Source organism: Balaenoptera musculus, chromosome 3 (assembly GCF_009873245.2).
Source record: "Balaenoptera musculus isolate JJ_BM4_2016_0621 chromosome 3, mBalMus1.pri.v3, whole genome shotgun sequence".
Classification (NCBI taxonomy): Eukaryota; Metazoa; Chordata; class Mammalia; order Artiodactyla; family Balaenopteridae; genus Balaenoptera; species Balaenoptera musculus.
Window position 1 is genome coordinate 108,042,086 of NC_045787.1, and position 20,990 is coordinate 108,063,075.

At 36.7% G+C, this 20,990-nt stretch overlaps 1 protein-coding gene across 8 annotated transcripts in view; it reads right to left on the reverse strand.

The window, feature by feature from the left end:
• The window catches only part of RAPGEF6 (Rap guanine nucleotide exchange factor 6), a 229,205-nt gene that overhangs the window by 90,341 nt on the left and 117,874 nt on the right, over window positions 1–20,990 (reverse strand). For all 8 annotated transcript variants that reach the window (XM_036846996.1, XM_036846991.1, XM_036846995.1 and 5 more), the window contains 3 exons: window positions 12,954–13,085; window positions 2,774–2,951; window positions 624–760 (listed from right to left, as the gene is read on the reverse strand). In XM_036846996.1, coding sequence (XP_036702891.1) covers window positions 624–760; window positions 2,774–2,951; window positions 12,954–13,085 — 447 coding nt within the window. The remainder of the gene's footprint in view (window positions 1–623; window positions 761–2,773; window positions 2,952–12,953; window positions 13,086–20,990) is intronic.

Sequence of the window (20,990 nt, forward strand, 5' to 3'; positions counted from 1 at the left end):
CACTTTTCAATTCCTCTGAATCCTCCCTCCGCCCATCCGCAAGTTGCCATCCAAGCATTTCTGAAAATAGAATTGCCACATAAATGCCTCAACTGACAGCAGTCTACTAGGAGGCACAGGTACCAATACATTTCCTTCATTTTAAAAAAACTGTATAATATAAAAAAGGGATAAGGAGATTATATACTTGAAAAACATTTTAATACTAATGTTATAAATATACTAATATAACAATAATTATTGACATGTATACACTGATGTGTATAAAATGGATGACTAATAAGAAAAAAATAAATAAACAAAACAAAGAACAATAATTAAGAAAAATTTTTAAAAGTCTTACAATTTAATTTGAGAAGTAAAAACAAATTTGGTCCAATGAATATTAATTACTGAACATCTATTCTGTGCAAGGTCCATTGCCAGGAAATCAAAATTAAGACAAAATAAAGCAAAAACAAAACAAAACTTATCTTTTCAGAAATTATAACTACCCCAAACTCAGCAGTCATTTAAAAAATTGTATAAATTTTAAAAGTCAAGATCTACACAAGTTTATGAAAATTATTCTAAAAATTAGCTGCTATAACCAAGTAATGTGTAACATCTATTTGCTAACGTACCTCTTGCCCATCTTCAAGAATAATAGCTCCAGCCTGCTCCACCACTTCAAAAATCATCACTGAGCAGAGTTCTCTCCTTACAGACATGGTCATGTTTGCAAAAGCAGGAAGCTGGTGCATAAACTCCAGTAATTGTTCTGTTAAAAAAACAGAAATTCTAGTTTAGTGACCATCAAGGACTACAGTTTAAAGATACAATAAAATCTAGAATCCAATACTCAATTTTCTAATCAATTTAGGAATTCATGCTGCTAAACTAGAGAAACCAAGATACAAGATGACTGTTGCTTAAAAAAAATTCAGTTATTTGGTTAACAGATATATTCAGACACACATGAAAATACAGGCATAATGGAAGACACCAGAATTCACAACCTCCAGAGAGAACCAGGAAACTACACAGATTCAGATGAGGCTGGAGAGTTTAATTTTCCTAGCACAAGATGCTATTCCATGGTGGTTACCTTTAGTGATGCCCTTTGATCTAATAATTAGTGAAAAAGGCTTTTGTCTGTTTCTTTCTGGGCTAGAGTTTTTAAACAGTTATTAATAAATGTCAATAAGTAATTAAATTAGGGACAACAAATGTGAATACTAGTTTAAGATTTGTCAAAGCAACTACAAGGTAACTCTCTTTAATTTAACCAACAAATGTTTTGAGTACCTGCCTCAGGCCATTCCCTGGTATAGACACATGAGCAATAAAGATAAAGGAAAAAAACATTTAAGCAGTCAGCTAAGGCTGAAATAGAAGAAACTATAAGGTGCTATCTATCCACAGATAACTGGAAGTTAATCATATTTCAATTTTTAAGAAAGCCTTGTGAAAACAGCATAGTGTACAATTCTTTACCACTAAAAATGCACTTACAGTTGCTGTCCAGATAGCATTCACAACATGAGTCTCAACTGTAGGATGCATAACTATATTATATGTTATTAGCATGGCAAGGAATGTTCAAACGTATTGATCTTTACTCCCATAGATTATAATTATTAGTAGCAGTATCTTCTGACTTGAATCACAGCAGTATGACTCTTATAAAAGGGAAATCTAGGATAAAATCTTAATTGAATCATAATAATATAACAACAACACTAAGTAATCTTTGTCCTTAAAGATAACATTAGCATCTTTAGTATTACTCAACCTCCAAAGTACAGTAAGTAGTTCTATAAGAAATTAAAGGAAAATTCATAAAATTTGAACCAAAAAATATACACATACATTTTTTTTCAAGCTAGAGGCGAAACTATGATTTTTGATAACATTTGAAATTTTTTTGAATTCATAGACATTGAACACTGACACACTGTGCTTTACATGTCTTATGGACATAGAGGGGGAAATCACTTTACTGCAATCAAAGCTATTGTTTCATAAATTGGGGCAGCCAGAATGTGAGGACTATCTGGCTGCAACATCCATCACCCTAATGATGGCCAGTGTTGATTCAGGTGATCTGGCTGTCTAGGTAGGTGTCCCCTTCCTCCCTTCACCACTCCACACATGCATCCGTCCTGAAGCTGTACACTTAGTCAAAGAGGACAACCTGTCCTGATATGATAGAGGAGAACCTTCCCTGAGAAAGGAGTACTGTCCTTTGCTTAAGGATATATGAGCAGCTGCGTTCCATTGCTAGAACCTCCAAAACAAGCTCTAATATTGGGGCAGCTAGCCTCAAAGACGGCCCTGAACAATTCTTGCCTCTTGATATTGCTCTGTATGACAAACAGAATTGGGAAGAAGCAATGATGTATCATTCCTGAGGCCAGATCATAAAAGATACTATGGCATCTGCCTTATTCTCCCCTGAATTACTGGCTTTGGGGGAAACCAACTGCCATGTTGTGAGGACATGTAAACAACCTCTGGAGAAGCCCGTGTGGAGAGGAACTGAGGTTCTATGCCAAAAGCCATGTGAGCAGCCACCTTGGAAGCAGATCCTCCAGCTTAGCCCAGTGACTGTAACCCCTGTCACATTCTGACTACAACCTCATGAGAGACAATGAGCCAGAACGACTCAGGTAGGCTGCTCCTGAATTCTTGACCCACAAAACCTTCTTGGGGGTAATTTGTTATGCACCAATAGGTAACTATATATAAATTGAACTATAAAATTCCTATTGTGAACAGATGTATTTCTTACCAATGTCATCATCAGTTTTGTCTGCAGGTTCTTTTTCAAGACATTCTCGAACAAGATCTCGCCCCTGCAGTGGATCTGTTCGATCAATCTCTTCATCTTCCTCTTCTTCATCTTCAGAATCAACAGGTCCTTCTGGAAGACGTGTTAAATCTACATCTCCTACCTCACTTTCCGTAGCCTACAGAGAGAAATCTTGATCACTTACCATTTCATGTTATAAAAATTATATGTCACAATCTGAATGAAGCAAAACTACCCTTCCCATCAAATATTATCAAGAATTAGGCAACACTGTATGCTGTATCAAAAACAAAATGCTACTTATTTATAGAACGTTTCTCTCTGCCCAGAATACAAGTCATGATTTCAGTGTGACATCTAAATTGACACATCTGGGCCAGTATGTATAAAATGGTCAAGAGACTCAAACATCAGTAAATGTATTAATACCTGCTTTCCAACAAACACTTGTATTCCTTAAAAGTACATTTCCTAAAATATTAAGTGCGAGAAAGACAGTTTACCAACAACCATTTTAGGAGTACCTTGTTAGCATATGCTGGGTGTTATAAATAAGGTATTATTCTTTCAGCACTAGGTTCAGAGTCTAGTAGGGTAGACAGTCATGTAAATTAAGAACAGAAGTATAAAACAGGTAAAGAGTAGTACTGAAAAGTGCTAAAATTCAACAACTGTGAAGGATTGAACAAATACTTATCTCTTTCCAATACCTTATTGTTGAATCTAACAGTAAGCAAAGAAGAGCCAAGGTTACTCTACCAGGGGTCCCCAACACCCGGGCCGCAGACGGGTTCTGGTCCGTGGCCTGTTAGGAACCAGGCTGCACAGCAGGAGGTGAGCTGGCGCCCCCCCATCGCTCGCATTACCACCTGATCCATCCCCAACCCCCCCACCCCCGCCTGTGGAAAAACTGTCTTCCAAGAAACCAGTCCCTGGTGCCAAAAAGGGTGGGGACCACTGCTCTAAGCAATCTTAAAAAAATAAACTTATACTTACAACCTGAACTTTGCAAACATACTAGTCTCAGATACTTGTAAAAGAACTAGCAGATTTTTTAAAAACTGTGAATTTAAATGTTACTCATAGAAAACAACAAATAAAATAAATAAAATTATTTATTTACTTTTTGTACTTGGTATTTTTTACTTTTTGTACTTCAGGACAAAATAAAATTGTCCTGAAGTGGATTATTAGGCAATATTCCTAAATATTATACTCAGTTGATTCATATTATAATAAATGAAAAAGCATGAATACTGAAGCAGATATGGAAAAAAATGAGTAGAACGTACAGAAATTTCATAATAAATAAGCACTCATACATGAGGATTATTGAAAACTATGGAACCTTCATTCAAATATTTAAGTCTCATCTCCTGTGTTGAACATTTACTATTTTGTCTGCCCAGAAGAGGCTCTTCCTTCTTTTAGGGAGTTGATGTTCCTCTCCAACTTAACCCAGAGATTTCAAAGGGAAACAGTGCCCTGTTCCTGGCTAGGGAAGCTAAGGGAGAAAGTCCTTTCCTCTCGATTTTTATAACTGGAGCTGGAGGGCAGAGCATCCTTTCTCCTCTGGTTGATGAATTGGAAGAATGTGACGCAGAACAGCCTACAGCCACATGGGAATGCCTTTCTGTGGTGGGAGAAAATGGAATCAACTGGCAGAGAAAGGGGCAGGGGAATGCGGAGGAAGGACATTGAACAAGAGAGCAGACACAGAAAGAGATCGAGACAGACAGACGCAGAGCAACAAAGCAAAAAAACAAAAATATATCATGCAGGGCAGAGATGGAAAGAGCACAGCATGTGCAACAAAGATGACCTGTGACAGAAAAGTGTCACAGAGAGAGAGGGAGGAAGAGCAATCAAGCAACAAGGAGTCAAAGGACTAGAGAGACAGGCAAACAGGGGCAGACACACTTGCAAGCACCCAGGTTCCTTGAGGCCAGAGCTGCCTCTGCTTTCTCTGGGGGTCAATAACGTATCTGTTCTGGCTTTAGTTAATTCAAGTTAAGGCTCTGATACCTGCAACTGAAAGAGTTCTGATTTGTTTTGTAAGACCATGTTCTATACTTCCTTTGGACTTCTGCACAGCTTTAAGTAACAGCTTTAATCAATAGTTAACAAACTAGATTAAACACCCAACTTGAAATCTTTAAGATTAGATAAGCTGGCTCTTAAGGATCTTATAGGGGCAATCATATCTTATGACTAGCATGCTCTCCTGAGTTATTTTTTGGTTATGAAACTTTAGGGTTTAAGCAGAGTGCATTTCTGAATAATACACCTTTGGAACTAAAAACGTGCTAACAAGTTACAATCTCTTTTCAAAGATAAGTAGTTTTAATTTAAATGTGTAGATACTAAAATGACTTTTCCAAAACCCAATTTATCTACAAACACTGATTTTAATCTAAGAAATGAGTGTTAAAAAACATTGAAGCAATATTTTTTACACAAGTTAATTTTTCAGAATATAGATGCTCACCTCTGGAATAACAGCTTTTTTCTCTTTTATCAAAATTTAAGGACAATCTACCTTAAATTTGAGTTTTTAAACTACCCTGTCCTCATCTCAATCTCAGGTTTTCATCCCCTGACCAAAACTATTTCAACCTAGTCTCATTCTTACCTTTTAGATTATGTCTGATAAAAAGATGGATAACTCACAACATAAAAAAAGGCAAGATGCAAAGGGGGGTGGGGGTGGGATGAACTGGGAGACTGGGATTGACATATATACACTACTGATACTATGTATAAAATAGATAACTATGAGAACCTACTGTATATAGCACAGGGAACTCTACTCAGTGCTCTGCGGTGACCTAAATGGGAAGGAAATCCAAAAAAGAGGGGATATATGTATACGTATAGCTGATTCACTTTGCTGTACAGTAGAAACTAACACAACATTGTAAAGCAACTATACTGCAATAAAAATTTAAAAAAAAAAGGCAAGATGCAATTCAGTTATGTGGATAATAGGGAAGGCTTACTGTCATCTGCATGAAAAGTGAAGATATTTTAAGAAAATAACTCTTTAGGTAGAATGAAAATCATGGGTAGCGACTGGGAGATGACTATTAAAAGAACCCTTTTAGGAACTTTCTAAGGCTATCTGCAAAGGAAAGAATATAATCTCTTCTTACCATTGTCCTCTTTTACCTGTACTTTTTTCAAAGTAGGATAAAAGAAAAAGGATGAATAAAATTAGTTAAGAGAACATACTCAACTGCTAAAATGTTAAGAGTCTACAAAAGGGATAAGGTGGTAAAATAAGAATTAAGAATAAAAATATGGGGACTTCCCTGGTGGCACAGTGGTTAAGAATCTGCCTGCCAATGCAGGGGACATGGGTTGGAGCCCTGGTCCGGGAAGATCCCACATGCTGTGGAACAACTAAGCCTGTGCGCCACAACTACTGAGCCTGCGCTCTAGAGCCTGCAAGCCACAACTACTGAGACCGCATGCCACAACTACTGAAGCCCGCGCACCAAAAGCCTGTGCTCCGCAACAAGAGACGCCACCACAATGAGAAGCCCGCACACTGCAACAGAGAGTAGTCCCCGCTCACTGCAACTAGAGAAAGCCCGCGCACAGCAATGAAGACTCAATGCAGCCTAAAATAAATAAATAAATAAATTTAAAATATGTACAGCTTTAAAAAAAAAAGAATAAAAATATGAAAGAGTGGCCAGAAACTGGCTAAAAAATTAAAAAGGATTTTTTAATTTTAAAAAAAGTAAATAAAATGTGCTACATAGAGTCCAAGGTCTAAATCCTTGACCAGGGCTTCCCTGGTGGCGCAGTGGTTAAGAATCCGCCTGCCAATGCAGGGCACACGGGTTCCAACCCTGGTCCTGGAAGATCCCACATGCCGTGGAGCAACTAAGCCCATGCACCACAACTACTGAGCCTGTGCTCTAGAGCCCGAGAGCCACAACTACTGAGCCCATGTGCCACACCTACTGAAGCCCACGCGCCTAGAGCCCGTGCTCTGCAACAAGAGAAGCCACCACAATGGGGAGCCCTGCGCTGCAACAAAGAGTAACCCCCACTTGCTGCAACTAGAGAAAGCTTGCAAGCAGCAACGAAGACCCAACACAGCCATAAATAAATAAATAAATAAATAAAATTTTAAAATATATATATAAATCCTTGACTAAACAAAGGCAAGCCAGGTCTTTAAGGTAAAGGCAGATATGAGGACCACCAGGACTGGTAGTCACTATATGATGCTGCTGAGGATGCAGTTCCTAGGAAAAACATTTCTTTAATAACTAGATAAGATTTTTTTAAAATGTAGTATCCACAATGTCCAGCATACAATATAAAATTACTAGACAGATGAAGAAGCATGGAAATGTGACCCATAATCAGGAGATAAATCAATCAATCAATATAAAGAGATGCAGGAATGATGAAATTAGGAGACATGAATTTTTGACATTTATTATAAGCAGATTCAAAAGAAAGTACAAACATAATTAAGGGTAAAATGGGAAATACCAATAAAGAAATGTAAACTGTAAGAAGAGTAAACTTGAAGAAGGGCAATAAAAACTACCCAAACTGAAGAGAGGAAAAAAGCCAAAAAGAAAATTTAACAGAGAGAGAGCCTCAGAGACTCACATAATATCAAAGTTGTTAGAAAAAAGTAGGTCAAAAGATATGCCACATTCATTAAGGTAGGGTTCGAAAAAGATTGGAGCCCTGGCCTTTCAACTATTTTATCACAGCAGTTGGAATACAGCAGACCCTCAGAAAGATTATGATAAATGGATTAAGCCCAGAAAAAAAAAAGTATGTTGGTGAAAGGGCTAACAAGAGAAGTATTAAACTTCTTGCATTTTTCTTTTCCCACAGTATGAATGTGTCTGTGTGTATATGTGTAAATATAATTTGGTGAGGCAGACAGTCTGAGGTGATTTTCTGTTGACTTGGCCTTCTCCAAATAAACCACCAGCGGATTTCCTTTTCCTGTTTGCATCTACATAAACATGAAGGTATGATGAGGGGAACTACAGGTTAGAATGAGAAGTTATACAAGCTTATAGAAGCCACATTCTCAAATTAAGAGCAAATATTAAGCCAGAATCTTAGACTTTCAGTGCTTATATTTTCTGAATTCCCATTTTTAATATTTCATTCAACCTTTTTCATGGATCACTTAGTCCTTATGTTTCCTCTCTGTCTTTCTAGTCAGGGCAAGAACCCTGTGAAATTAATCCTTCACAATAATGCTGTCCAGGCTGGCTCATTCCATTATCTCTACAACAGGGCAGGTGGTCACAGTAATGCCTCCCTTGTTCTGGATCATCAATTAGTTAGTAGTGATCCTCTGCATTTTCCCTGGAAATACTGATTTCTACTTTCAAATGTAATGCAACTAAAAAAAATTCTAGATTGCTTCCTAAGTGCCAACACTGTGCTTAACTCAGTGTGAGATAACAAAAGGAAGAAACAAACTCTGCACACTACAAATTTACCATGATGACGAAAAAGATCAAGTTTGAAAGTAACCACACTAAAAAGCATACTGAAAAAAAGTGATAAGAATCACAGAAAAACTGCTGTAGGTTCTCACATTTGAGAGGCAATACAAAAATGTCATCCAGGTGGAGTTGCAGGAAGAACAGCATTACCAAAACAGGGCTAGGAAAAGACAAACACGTTCAGGGAATAGCATATGTATTTGTCATGGACCAGAATCTAGAATGTATTAACTGGGAAACAGTGGAATATAAAACCAGATTTGCAGATTATGGTTAGAAATGAAAGGCTTGGAATTTGAATATAAATTTGAAATGAAGAGTGTAAATTAGATAATGGTGAAGCACTGAAGATTTTTAAAGAGAAGGAAAGTCATTCTTCTTGTAATGAAAGCAGAAGTTTAAAAAATGGAAATAGGCAAAGATAAATGAGACTGACTAGGAGACATGATATTCTTAACAGAAATGTTGAAGACAAGTGGAAGAAAACATGTAGCAGGACAAAGCTAGTTGAAGTATCAAAAGAACATCCTGGTGGAAACATGGCACCAGAGTTTTGGAGAGATTGGCAGTAGAGCTCTGAGTTAAGGAATCATGCTGCCATGAGGTGGGATTTTTAGGATCACATTTACTTCCTATATAGAAACCAAAAAAGATAGGTGGGGGATGAATGGGTACCTCAGGTTATTTAAAAATAAGTTAATGAAAAGACAAGTGCTTTAGGTTCAATAATTAACATTTTACATTTTACAATCCTCCAGCTCTTGCAAAAGGAATCCAGAAAGCAACACTCCTTATTTCTCTTAAGTACTCTTTGAAGATACATAAAATATTCTATCCAAGAACATTCAATCTTAATGCATACTCTTAGCTAAATCTTAAGCTAATCTGATTAGAAACATATTCATACTGAAACAATTACTTGCATTTTTTCTAAACTGTGATAAATGCTTTATTTTGAACTTTCTTTGAGATCCAAGAACTTTTACTTTTAAACCAGAACACATGAAAGCTCTCAAGAAGGAAATACATAGGAGCATAGTCATACATTTGGCCATATAAAATGGTACTGTAAACGATATTCCTGTTACAAACTGCTGTTAGGATGTCTCTCTTCCCTTTCCCCTCCAATCTTCCAAATTAAAAATACAGTTCACCCTTGAAAACCATTGGTGTTAGTGATACCAACCCCCTTCCCCCCCACAGTTGAAAATCCACATATAACTTTACAGTCAGCCCTCTGTACGTGCGGTTCTGTACGTGTAGTACTGTAGTATGTATTTATTGGGGAACAAATCCACATATAAGTGGACCCGTGCAGTTCAAACCTATTTTGTTCAAGGGTTAAATGTACTCGCATATTTTGTAAGGCTCTGCTTATACTGTTATAGGCCATGACTGGGTTAGGTATTCACTTTTAAAACCTCTCAAATGTTGAAATTTGGATAACCAGGAAAACTACTTCAAATGTTGCTGGCCAAGGTATATACACTGGCAACGTACATCTGTAGCTAAAAGGTGCCTTGAAGGATGTTTGGTCCTGTCCAAAATGTCCATGAGCATATTTGGTCCATGCCAAATGGTCTGGGACAAGATCAAATACCAATGACCTTTTGGTGTGGACCAAATGTCTGTTAACCAAAGAGTGTATTCACAGCTTTCACAAGTACTAAAAGGAGGCCTGAGGTTAAGGGAGAGACTGAAGGTCCAGTACTGATATTTAACTCTAAGCTCTCTTCTTCTCTTTCCTTTAGTCCTGAGGATCCAATTGGATACACACACACAATTTAGCTGGTATTATTTACCTTATCCATAGTTTTTGTTTTTTTAATTTTTTAAATTGTAGGTGTAGAAATTCTGCATTATAGGAGATATAGTTTATCAGTCTATTATTATTCTGTTCATATTCCTTTTACCCTCTAGTAATAATTCCTTTAATTCTTTCCCACAATTTTATTCAACTTTTATTTTTAACTATACCTCTATTTAGGTCCTCTTTAAAATTCTTTAAATGTAGAAATAATAATGTCCATTGAGAAAAACATAAGACAAGCTGAAGGAACATAATAAAAACTACCCACAATCCTACCATCAGCAGAAAAACTGTTACTATTTGGTAACACATGTCTTGAATTCATATATACATTCCATGTATATAGTATAAGACAAATATGTATGTATTTATTTACTTTAAGATTCTGATTTCTTTTCCTTCTGCTTTTATCTTTGTATGTTTGTTTTGTTTTAACCTTTATGCTGTTTACATCCTTTGGCTAGTGTCCTAGGCTTAACCAAAGTCTGAGTTTGGGGACTTTTACCTTCTTTGGCTGCGCTTAAAAGAGTTTATCTTACATTTTTGCATATTTGACTTTAGTATTATAATAGTTTTCTCCTTAAATTTCTGAATTTCTGTTTTGGTTCTTGAATTTCATTGTTTTTGCTCATCTGTTTACTCTCCCTAAATTCATTAAAACGTATTTTATCTTGTTGGTTAGCTGACGCATTTCACAGCATCATCTTTTAACTGTATGTTTTCATTTATGTGACCTTCTGGAAAACGTAAAACCAAAAGGGCAGAAAACAGATTGGTGGCTGCCAGCAGCTGGGGATAAGGAGAAGGAACTGACTAAAAAGGAGCATACAAAGCCCTTTTTGAGGTGATAGAAATATTCTATGTCTTCATGTAAGCTATACTAAAGAGGGTAAATTTTATTATTTGTAAATTACATCTCAGCATCAAAAATATACATACAAACACACAAACACAATGACATAGAAAGCAGAACTGATATGACTTAACAGTGAATTATGATGATCAGGGGAGGAGGGCCAATGGTAACCTTCAGGTTTCTGGGGGTATGAAAAGGTATCTTGTTTATTTTGTAATGAAGGGACTTTTTTGCTGTGCAGGAAAGCTGGCAAGGATACCTGTCCACATGTTATGCTATGTTAAAATGAATCTCTTAAAAGGTAGAAAGAACTGTGGAAAGTGTTACTGAGGAAGGAAAACATACAAAAGGTTGGAGCAGGGCAGCCACATACATGGTCATGGTCCTACAGGAGAAGACCTCCAACCATACCAGCAGGTAGGCTCGAGCCCCAGCTTCAGGTGGGTCATCCAGTAGGTGAACATCCTGTGGATGCTAATATAAGAGCAATTCTTCAGAAGCTCCTCCAGGATCTTGCCAAAGATACAGGACCCCACTGTGTACAGCCCATCTATTAGTTCAGTGTAAAGCACGGCCTTTCCAAGTGACCTTGAACCTCAATCTCTGCACTATCCTCTTGTCCCTTTTCTTACAACCATCGGGGGCTCTGCTCCTTGCTCCAAAAAGGTGATCACATCTGGCTTAGAGATGGATATACTAGTGAGTTCAGGTACCTATAGTTCATCAACATCACATCTCTGCTTTACGGTCTCTCTTTGCAAGGTCCAGACATTCCCACTTATCTTGAGAAAAATCTAAAGCCACATCCCTGAACTTCATTAATCCAGGGTCAATCTTCCTTAGTGTTCTTCCCTAGGAAAAACACAGAGTCCAGAGAAGCACAGCTGTACTTTGACTTTTAGGTATGCAACAACTCTAACTTAATCCACAAGATAACTTCTTTTGGGGAGGGGTAGAATGCATGAAGCCCGACAACTCCATGAACACAGTAAGTGGCCCCAGAACCACTGCACTGTTTTTAACTTTACTTTTTAAAAAGTCCCTGTTCTATCTACTATAAAATGCTGAAGAGGGAGAATTCCTGTTCTCTCTACTATAAAATGCCAAACAGGGGGATTCAGATGGCATGTCCACAGCAACAATCTTTGTAGAAAAAAGCCTCACATAAACCAAAAATGGAAGCTTTTTTCCATTTTGCACCTGCCTGCAAACTTCCTTTAACAGAAGAATGCTGATTTTCATAAAACAGCTAAATCCGTGCAACTCAACAGAACCACAGTCTAAACTGTTTTCCTCAGACAACAATGATTCTATTTCAACAAATCAGTACTCTATGGTAGCCACTAGCCGCATGTGGTACTTGAAATGTGTCTTGTCTGAATTGAGATGTGCCATAAGTTAATATTAAACTTTGACTTTTGAAGACTAAGTATGAAAAAATAACTCATTCATAATTTTTAAACACTGATTACATGTTGAAATAATATTTGAATATACTGTGCTAAATAAAATATATTATTAAAATTAATTTTACCTGTTTCCTTTTAATTTTTAAATGTGGCCACTGGAAAATTTGTCTTTACAATACAAAGGCAAGTCTAATCTTCTTCACGACTTTACTTATAAAAGACTTAACTAATCAACTACTGAATATAATAAAAATTGCCTTTTTATAAATTTCAGTTGTTTCAAGAACCATTTTCTAATGCAAGCAAATATTATATATTAATATAGATTCACTTGGATAAAAGAAATTAAAAAGAACACTATATTCATGCACTGCTGGACCATATTTAATCACTCTCAAAAGACAGATCACCTCTTTCATTAGGCTTGTAAATTTGACACAGTAAACAAAGCATATTTTCTCAAAGACCTTATGTCTGAATTTCACACCCTAGTTCAAAGATCCATGAACACCTAAGGCACAAGCACAAGGTATTCGGCAGAATAAAAAAAGCCATATGCACAGCAAACAAACTCCTAATGTATTACCTGATAGATATCTGATAAACTGCTGCTCCCAGAATCACTGGCAATGCTACAACCAGACTGACTAGAAGACACATGAGTCACCTGTGGATGAGGGTTGTCTGCAATGTGCATCTTGGTAAGATCGGCTGGAAGCTGAAAAAGAAAAATAATTTAAGATAATCTAAATATCAAGCTTTACCTCTAAAGAGTTCTTGACACACTGTAACTTCTGCAACAACATTTTGTTTTATGTACATTTCTGTGCAACCTAATTTCTAATCTAAATTCTCCATTCTTGCGAAAAATCTTAGAAAGTGATAAGAACCAAATCAGCATTCTGACTGTTAGGCAAGCCTACAGTGGAAGCCCACTTAGCAGTTTTCAAAAGACATTACCATGAGTGATGGTATTTCAGGGGAAAAAATTGGCCTTTCCTCAAATAAAAATATCAGCTGTTGCTACCGTAAAAGGTAGGAATGCTCGCTCCCTCCCTCCCTCTCTCACACACACATACACACACACACATACACACACACACACACAAACACACCTCACTAACACAAAATGGTTGCTAATTCCAGAACAAAACAGCAAAATCTTGGATTGAAGTACAGCATCTGGCACCAAGACTTAAGAAAAGTAACAGCTGACTGCATTCAATATTCCAAAAATTTAGTAAGCCTCTTTTCATTTAATATTGTGTTATCTTATAGTTGGCCTCTAAAAAATTTGTTAGTAATCATAATTATTTAATGAATGTCTATGCTAGGTATAGGGATACAAGAGATACAGAAGGAAATGATTCCACCACCTCATCTTTAATATGGTCAGCGATACAAGTTGTACAATGTAATTCACACCATAAAACTTTAAAAAATTTTACAAAATAAATGCTACAGGAGTTGAGACAAGATACAAACCATTGTGCTCCAAAGCGGTGAGAGAAAATTTTACAAAGGCAATATGATGATGTATTTTCCAAATAATTTCTCTGCAACCAGCTATTCAGGACTACTGAGAGAAATCTATTTACTTTTTAGAGCAGGGTTTCTCATTACTTTATTACAGGAAAATGTTATAGAAACACATGCATAACAGTGGAAACTAAATATACTCTAAAGGAGAAAACGTCCAAGCCTGAATTATATTATCTCAAGAGGAAGTCATGGTAATTATAAAAATTTACACGAAAAAAACTACATCACAAACTTCCCCTGCTGGGATAGGTAATTCAGATGAATCCTGTAACTCAGATATACAGAAAAACAGTAACACATACAATCTGATCCTTGAAGGTGCTTTTCTCTTAAGAGTATTTTCTGATTCCTAAAGAGGAGGCAAACAGGTTGAGAAGCACTTCTGATAGCCCCTGGTTAGAGAGACGAAAGTTATATTCCAAGGCCTAGCATGGAAGGGCCATGCTTTGGATTTGGACCCTGGAGAGTACATTATACCCTAGCAAATAAGTGTGATCCAAAAAAATAAACTGATGCACATTTTAGAATCATCTCAATCCCTGATTTTGGATTAAAGTTATATAGGATTACTAATGCTTCCAGTCAGCTACTGAAAGCAAACAAAAAACTTCACCACAGAAAAAAACCAAATCATCCTAGGCCTCAAAATACTAAAAAAAAATTTCATACACAATATCCATTGCTCAAATAAAACCAAGCACATTAGGAGACAAGATGGCATTCATGAAAACTAAGGGAAATAATAAACTCTAGAAACCAGTGAAGAAAAACTTCCAAAAAATGGAGTTATCAGATACAGATTCTAAAATAACTGTATTTAATATATACCAGTGGTTGGAAAACATTTTCCTCAGAGGACCAAAGAGTATACACTTTAGGCTTTTGCAGGCCACATACAATCTCTGTGATATTACTTTTTTTTTTCTTTGAAACTTTTTTTAAACAACCTTTTAAAAATGTAAAAATCATTCTTAGCTCAGAGGTCATACAGCACACTGGCCATATTTGGTCCAGTTTATCGATCATGGCATACACAGAGAAAGACAACACTAAGAATTTTAGCAAAAAAACAGGATAGAAAGCCCAGAGATAAACTCATGCTCATATGGTCACCTCATCTTTGATAAAGGAGACAAGAATATACAATGGAGAAAGACAGCCTCTTCAATAAGTGGTGCTGGGAACACTGGACCAGCTACATGTAAAAGAATGAAATTAGAACACTCCCTAACACCATACACAAAAAGAAACTCAAAATGGATTAAAGACCTAAATGTAAGGCCAGACACTATACAACTCTTAAGAGGAAAAAACATAGGAAGAGCACTCTTTGACATAAAGAACAGCAAGATCTTTTTTGACCCACTTCCTACAGAAATGGAAATAAAACCAAAATAAACAAATGGGACCTAATGAAACTTAAAAGCTTTTGCACAGCAAAGGAAACCATAAACAAGATGAAAAGACAACCCTCAGAATGGGAGAAAATATTTGCAAGCAAAACAACTGACAAAGGATTAATCTCAAAATATACAAGCAGCTCATGCAGCTCAATATAAAAAAAAACAAACAACCCAATCCAAAAATGGGCAGAAGATCTAAATAGACATTTCTCCAAAGAAGATATACAGATTGCCAACAAACACATGAAAGAATGCTCAACATCACTAATCATTAGAGAAATGTAAATCAAAACTACAATGAGGTATCACCTCACACCAGTCAGAATGGCTATCATCAAAAAATCTACAAACAATAAATGCTGCAGAGGGTGTGGAGAAAAGGGAACCCTCTTGCACTGTTGGTGGGAATGTAAATTGATACAGTCACTATGGAGAACAGTATGGAGGGTTCCTTAAAAAACTAAAAATAGAACTACCTTATGACCCAGCAATCCCACTATTGGGCATATACCCTGAGAAAACCATAATTCAAAAAGAGTCATGTACCACAATGTTCATTGCAGCTCTATTTACAATAACCAGGACATGGAAGCAACCTAAGTGTCCATCAACAGATGAATGGATAAAGAAGATGTGGCACATATATACAATGGAATATTACTCAGCCAGAAAAAGAAACGAAATTGAGTTATTTGTAGTGAGGTGGATGGACCTAGAGTCTGTCATATAGAGTGAAGTAAGTCAGAAAGAGAAAAACAAATACCGTATGCTAACACATATATATGGAATTAAAAAGAAAAAAAGGAAATGGTTCTGAAGAACCTAGGGACAGGACAGGAATAAAGACGCAGACGTAGAGAATGGACTTAAGGACACGGGGAGGGGGAAGGGTATGCTGGGACGAAGTGAGAGAGTGGCATGGACATATATACACTACCAACTGTAAAACAGATAGCTAGTGGGAAGCAGCTGCATAGCACAGGGAGATCAGCTCGGTGCTTTGTGACCACCTAGAGGGGTGGGATAGGGAGGGTGGGAGGGAGATGCAACAGGGAGGAGATATAGGGATATATGTATATGTATAGTTGATTCACTTTGTTATAAAGCAGAAACTAACACACCATTGTAAAGCAGTTATACTCCAATAAAGGTGTTAAAAATAAATAAATAAAAATTTTAAAAAATAGAAAGTCAACAGATGGATTCAGTAACAAATTTGACAGAGCTAAGAAAAAACAGAAAAATAAACATTGGTCTGAAAAAATATCTAGAATGAAGCATGGAGAGTAAAAAGAATGAAGCTAGGAGAGAAGGGCCAAGAGCCAAAGGATATACAGTGAGAAGGTAACATCTGAATAACCGGAGTTATAGAAACAGAAGAGTACTTAAGGCATAGAAATGATGGCTAAGCATTTTTCAAAGTTAACAAAAAATACAAAGTCGCAGACCAAGTAGCTTTAAGAATTACCAGCAAGATAAATAAAAGCCAACCCATACCTATGCACACCAGGGTAGAAGTGTTGGGGAAAGAAACAAAGAGAAAAGTCTTAAGAGCAGTCTGGAAAAAAAGAGATTGCTTTGACAAGAGCAAAATTAAACTGATGGCTGACTTCTCAACCTGGAAGCCAGAAGACAATGGAGTGTTATCTCTAAGAGCTAGAATTCTACACCCAGTAAAAACAGTCCTCAAAATGGGCAAAACAGTCATTTTCAGAGAAACAAAAATGAAGAGAAATACTCCCACAGCAGATCTACAGTGAAGAAAATCCACTGGGAGACAGAAAATGATTCCAAATGAAAGCTTCTAGATGAAGGAAAGAAGGAAAACCAGTGAAAATCGGGAACGTGTAAGTAAATCAACATGAATACTGACTATATAAAATAGTAACACAAACCAAAAGAAAGCTTATGTAGTTATATTAATGTCAGATGAAGTAGACTTTGAGGTAAAAGCATTAATAGACGCAAAAGGGGACATTTCATAATGATAAAAAGTTCAACACTAAATAGATTTCCACCTAGTAACATAGCCTCAAACTGTATTAGGTAAAAAATTGACAACAATAAAAGAAGAACTAGATGAATCTACAATTATGCCACGAAACTTTTACCACCCATCTCTCAGGGACAGAATAAGCAAATAAAAAAAAGTAAAGATACAGAAGATATGAACATAATTAACAAATATAACCTGAAGTGTATATATCAACACACAGAACACTGCAATCAACAACTATAGAATACATTCTTGGGCTTCTCTGGTGGCACAGTGGTTGAGAATCCGCCTGCCAATGCAGGGGACATGGGTTCAATCCCTGGTCCGGGAAGATCCCACATGCCGTGGAGCAACTAAGTCCATGCGTCACAACTACTGAGCCTGTGCTCTAGAGCCCGTGAGCCACAACTACCGAGCCCGTGCGCCTAGAGCCTGTGCTCCACAACGAGAAGCCACCGCATGAGAAGCACGTGCAGTGCAACAAAGAGTAGCCCCCGCTCGCCAAAACGAGAGAAAGCCCATGCGCAGCAACGAAGACCTGACACAGCCAAAAATAAATAAATAAAATAAATAAATTTATTTTAAAAAACCTACAGAATACATTATTTTAGGGTATATACATAAACATTTATAAACACTGATAGTAAGGCAGGCCTCGACAAAATTCAAAAGGTTAAAATTACACAGAGAATATCCTATGATTACAGTGCAAATAAGGTAGAAATAAGTAATAAAAAGATAACTAGAAAACTATTATGTATTTGGAAAATTATAAAACAAACCTCTAAATAGTCCACAGGTCAATGAAGTCACATTGGAAATTAGAAAATATTTAAACGGAATAAAAATTAAAATGCTATATATCAAAACCTGTGGAATAAGCTAAAGCCATGCTTAGAGGCCATTTTATAGCTCTATTATGAGTACTAAAAAAGGAAGCAGAAAATCAAAGAGCTACCAATAACTGGTTTCCATAATACAGAAGATAGAGGAGTATGTTCCAGCTAAAAGATGTTCCTCTTACAGCGTCTACTGTTTAGCTACAAAGAAAAAAATCTCATCTAGTAATGAAGTAGATAGAAAGGCAAAGACTGAATATAATTTTAAAATGACAAATGTCTGGTTGGGGTGTTGGGATGAGGAAGATATTTTATATTCCAAGATTCCTACAGAGGTTAAGACCAAGGAAAAGGAGGTCAACCATAAAAGTAACACAGTGAATCAAAGCCACAAGAGCATATCTATAAACTGGCTTGGTAATGATACTTATAACGTACTGAGTAATTGTCATCCTTACTAGACCCTAAATGGCAAGCATTATTATTATCATCCCTACCTTACTGATGAGGAACTGAGGCAATTAGACTAAGCAACTTGCCCTAGATCTCACACTCACGTAAGCAGTGGAGTTGAAATTCAAACCCAGGTTCACCTGATTTCAGTACTCTCTGCTATACTCTACTTTATGCCAGGAACTCTGCTACCAAAGATGAAAACAGATGGGTCCTACCATCAAGGAGCTCAGTCTAATAGTGGAGAGAACACAAAGAGTTATAAGCATATAGAACTGCTTTCTAAGTCATGAAGAAAACTTAGATCTTCATATAGGAATCCCCTCAACCTAGCTATCTGATGGGAATAATGATGATGATGATTGAAACTAACATCTGAGTGCTCACTATATTTACCAAATAGGTATACTACAGCAAATATATCCTTCTACATGCTTTTTATATGGATTATCTAATCTGAGTAAGGGCTACTGCAAATTCAAGAATAGTGAGTAAAATAAGAATGATAAATGTAATGAAGGCTGTAGTAGGACTAATGCTTATTAGGGCTAGGGTTGCTCCTCCAATTAAATGAATTAATAGGCAGATGTTATTATTTTACCCGATTTATAGATTAGGAAACCAACACCCAGAGAAGTTATAAAGGTTGCCCATGGTCACATAGCTAGGAAGCAGGGGTATAGAAATCTGAAACCTAGGCTGCCTGACTATAAATCTGTTGTTCTTTCCTATGAATTTGTTTCCTGATATGAAGTTGGGAGTTCGTAACACCCAGTATTTACTATTTTCTTTAAAACAAAGAAAACATAAAGGAAAAGGTTTCCTTCCAATAGGAATTCTTGATTTCTTAAAACTTCTCCACTGTCTTTCAGCTCATCTGCCCTTTTTCCTTTCCTGACCCCAGCCAGGATTTAATAGCTGACTTTTCATCAGCAACCTCAATTCACTTACCCCATCATCTTCCAGCCCACCAGGTCTGGCAAAATTTCCTATTTTCCGAACCCATTTCGTATACCTGAACTTCTGAGCTCTGTTGGAGTTCACCTATCCATGAAGACTAGTGTCAAAGTTTTATTTGGAGGCTGGGAAGGCTAATGGCTTAAATACAGACACAGATTATGAAAGTACATAGTTTCTTGAAGACTATGTATACATCTAAAGGGAAAGAGATGTATTAAGAAGAGGAAGAATGTAATAAAAAATATTAAGCTAGGTATTTTGAAATTGATTCCTGCAATAGAGAACTACTGTAGGTTTCTGGGAAGGGCAGTGACATAAGATCAACACTGTATGTCTCACACAGGCTTAACCCAGCAAAGTGTGTATTTCGCCGACTCGAAGTACCCTAAAGGTCCAGGCAACTCTTTGGGGCAACTGTTTCACATGCAGAGACTCAGATATCCAGGCTGCTTTGGTCTCCTGGCTCTGCCATCTCAACATGGGGCCACTTAAGTAATAGCAGCAGGAGAAAAAACGGCTGGAAGAGATTGCTAAACATTGCCAGCAATCACAGAAATAAAAATTAATACAAATAACTTTTTTCCCCATCAGACTGGCAAAAATAAAATTTCATAATACAAATATGGGCAAGGCAATGGAGGAAAACAATACTTTTATAAATTGCTAAAGGGAGGTATGAATTGATACAGCTACTCTGGACAGTGATTTGGGGAGTAGCCACTCTGAGGGAGCAAATGTAAGATTTATTACATTTAAAATATATAAACCTTATGACTCAACAACTCCTCTTTGGGTACCTACCCTAAAGAAGCATACAGGTGTATAAGGGGGAATGTACAGGGACATTCATTATAATGTTTGTAATAGTTTAAAAGATAAACAAGTATCGCAGGGAGAATAGCTAAATTGTTATATAGCTCATTATGGAATACAGTGCAACAGTTCAAGGTATAAAACAGATCTGTATGTTCAAACCTGGATAGTTCTCTCAGATTTACTAATTGAAAAACCAAGTTTCGTGATAAATGTGAAAGATGTGACTCATTTTTTAAAAAAACATAAAAATAATACCACATATTTTCTGGGTATATACTTATCTAGGTTTGGGGGGAAAAACTTGGAGGAACATACACTAGATAACCAACAGTAGCACTGTAGAGTGAAGGTGAAAGATCGGGGCTGGTGGTCCAAAAGGAATTTTAGCTTTATTTGCAATATCTAGCTGAGATGTTATACTTCCCTATCGAGAAAGAACTCCCCTATTACTTCTAAAAATAAATTATTTGAAAAATTTCAGAACTGAAAACAAATATATACACATGCATGTGAGGGCAATTTTCTTCCTTCGCATTTAAAAGTGTCCACAAACACTGGAATGTGCTGAAATTCTGTACCCCTTAGCAACTAGGGGTTGCTATACACACAGTATA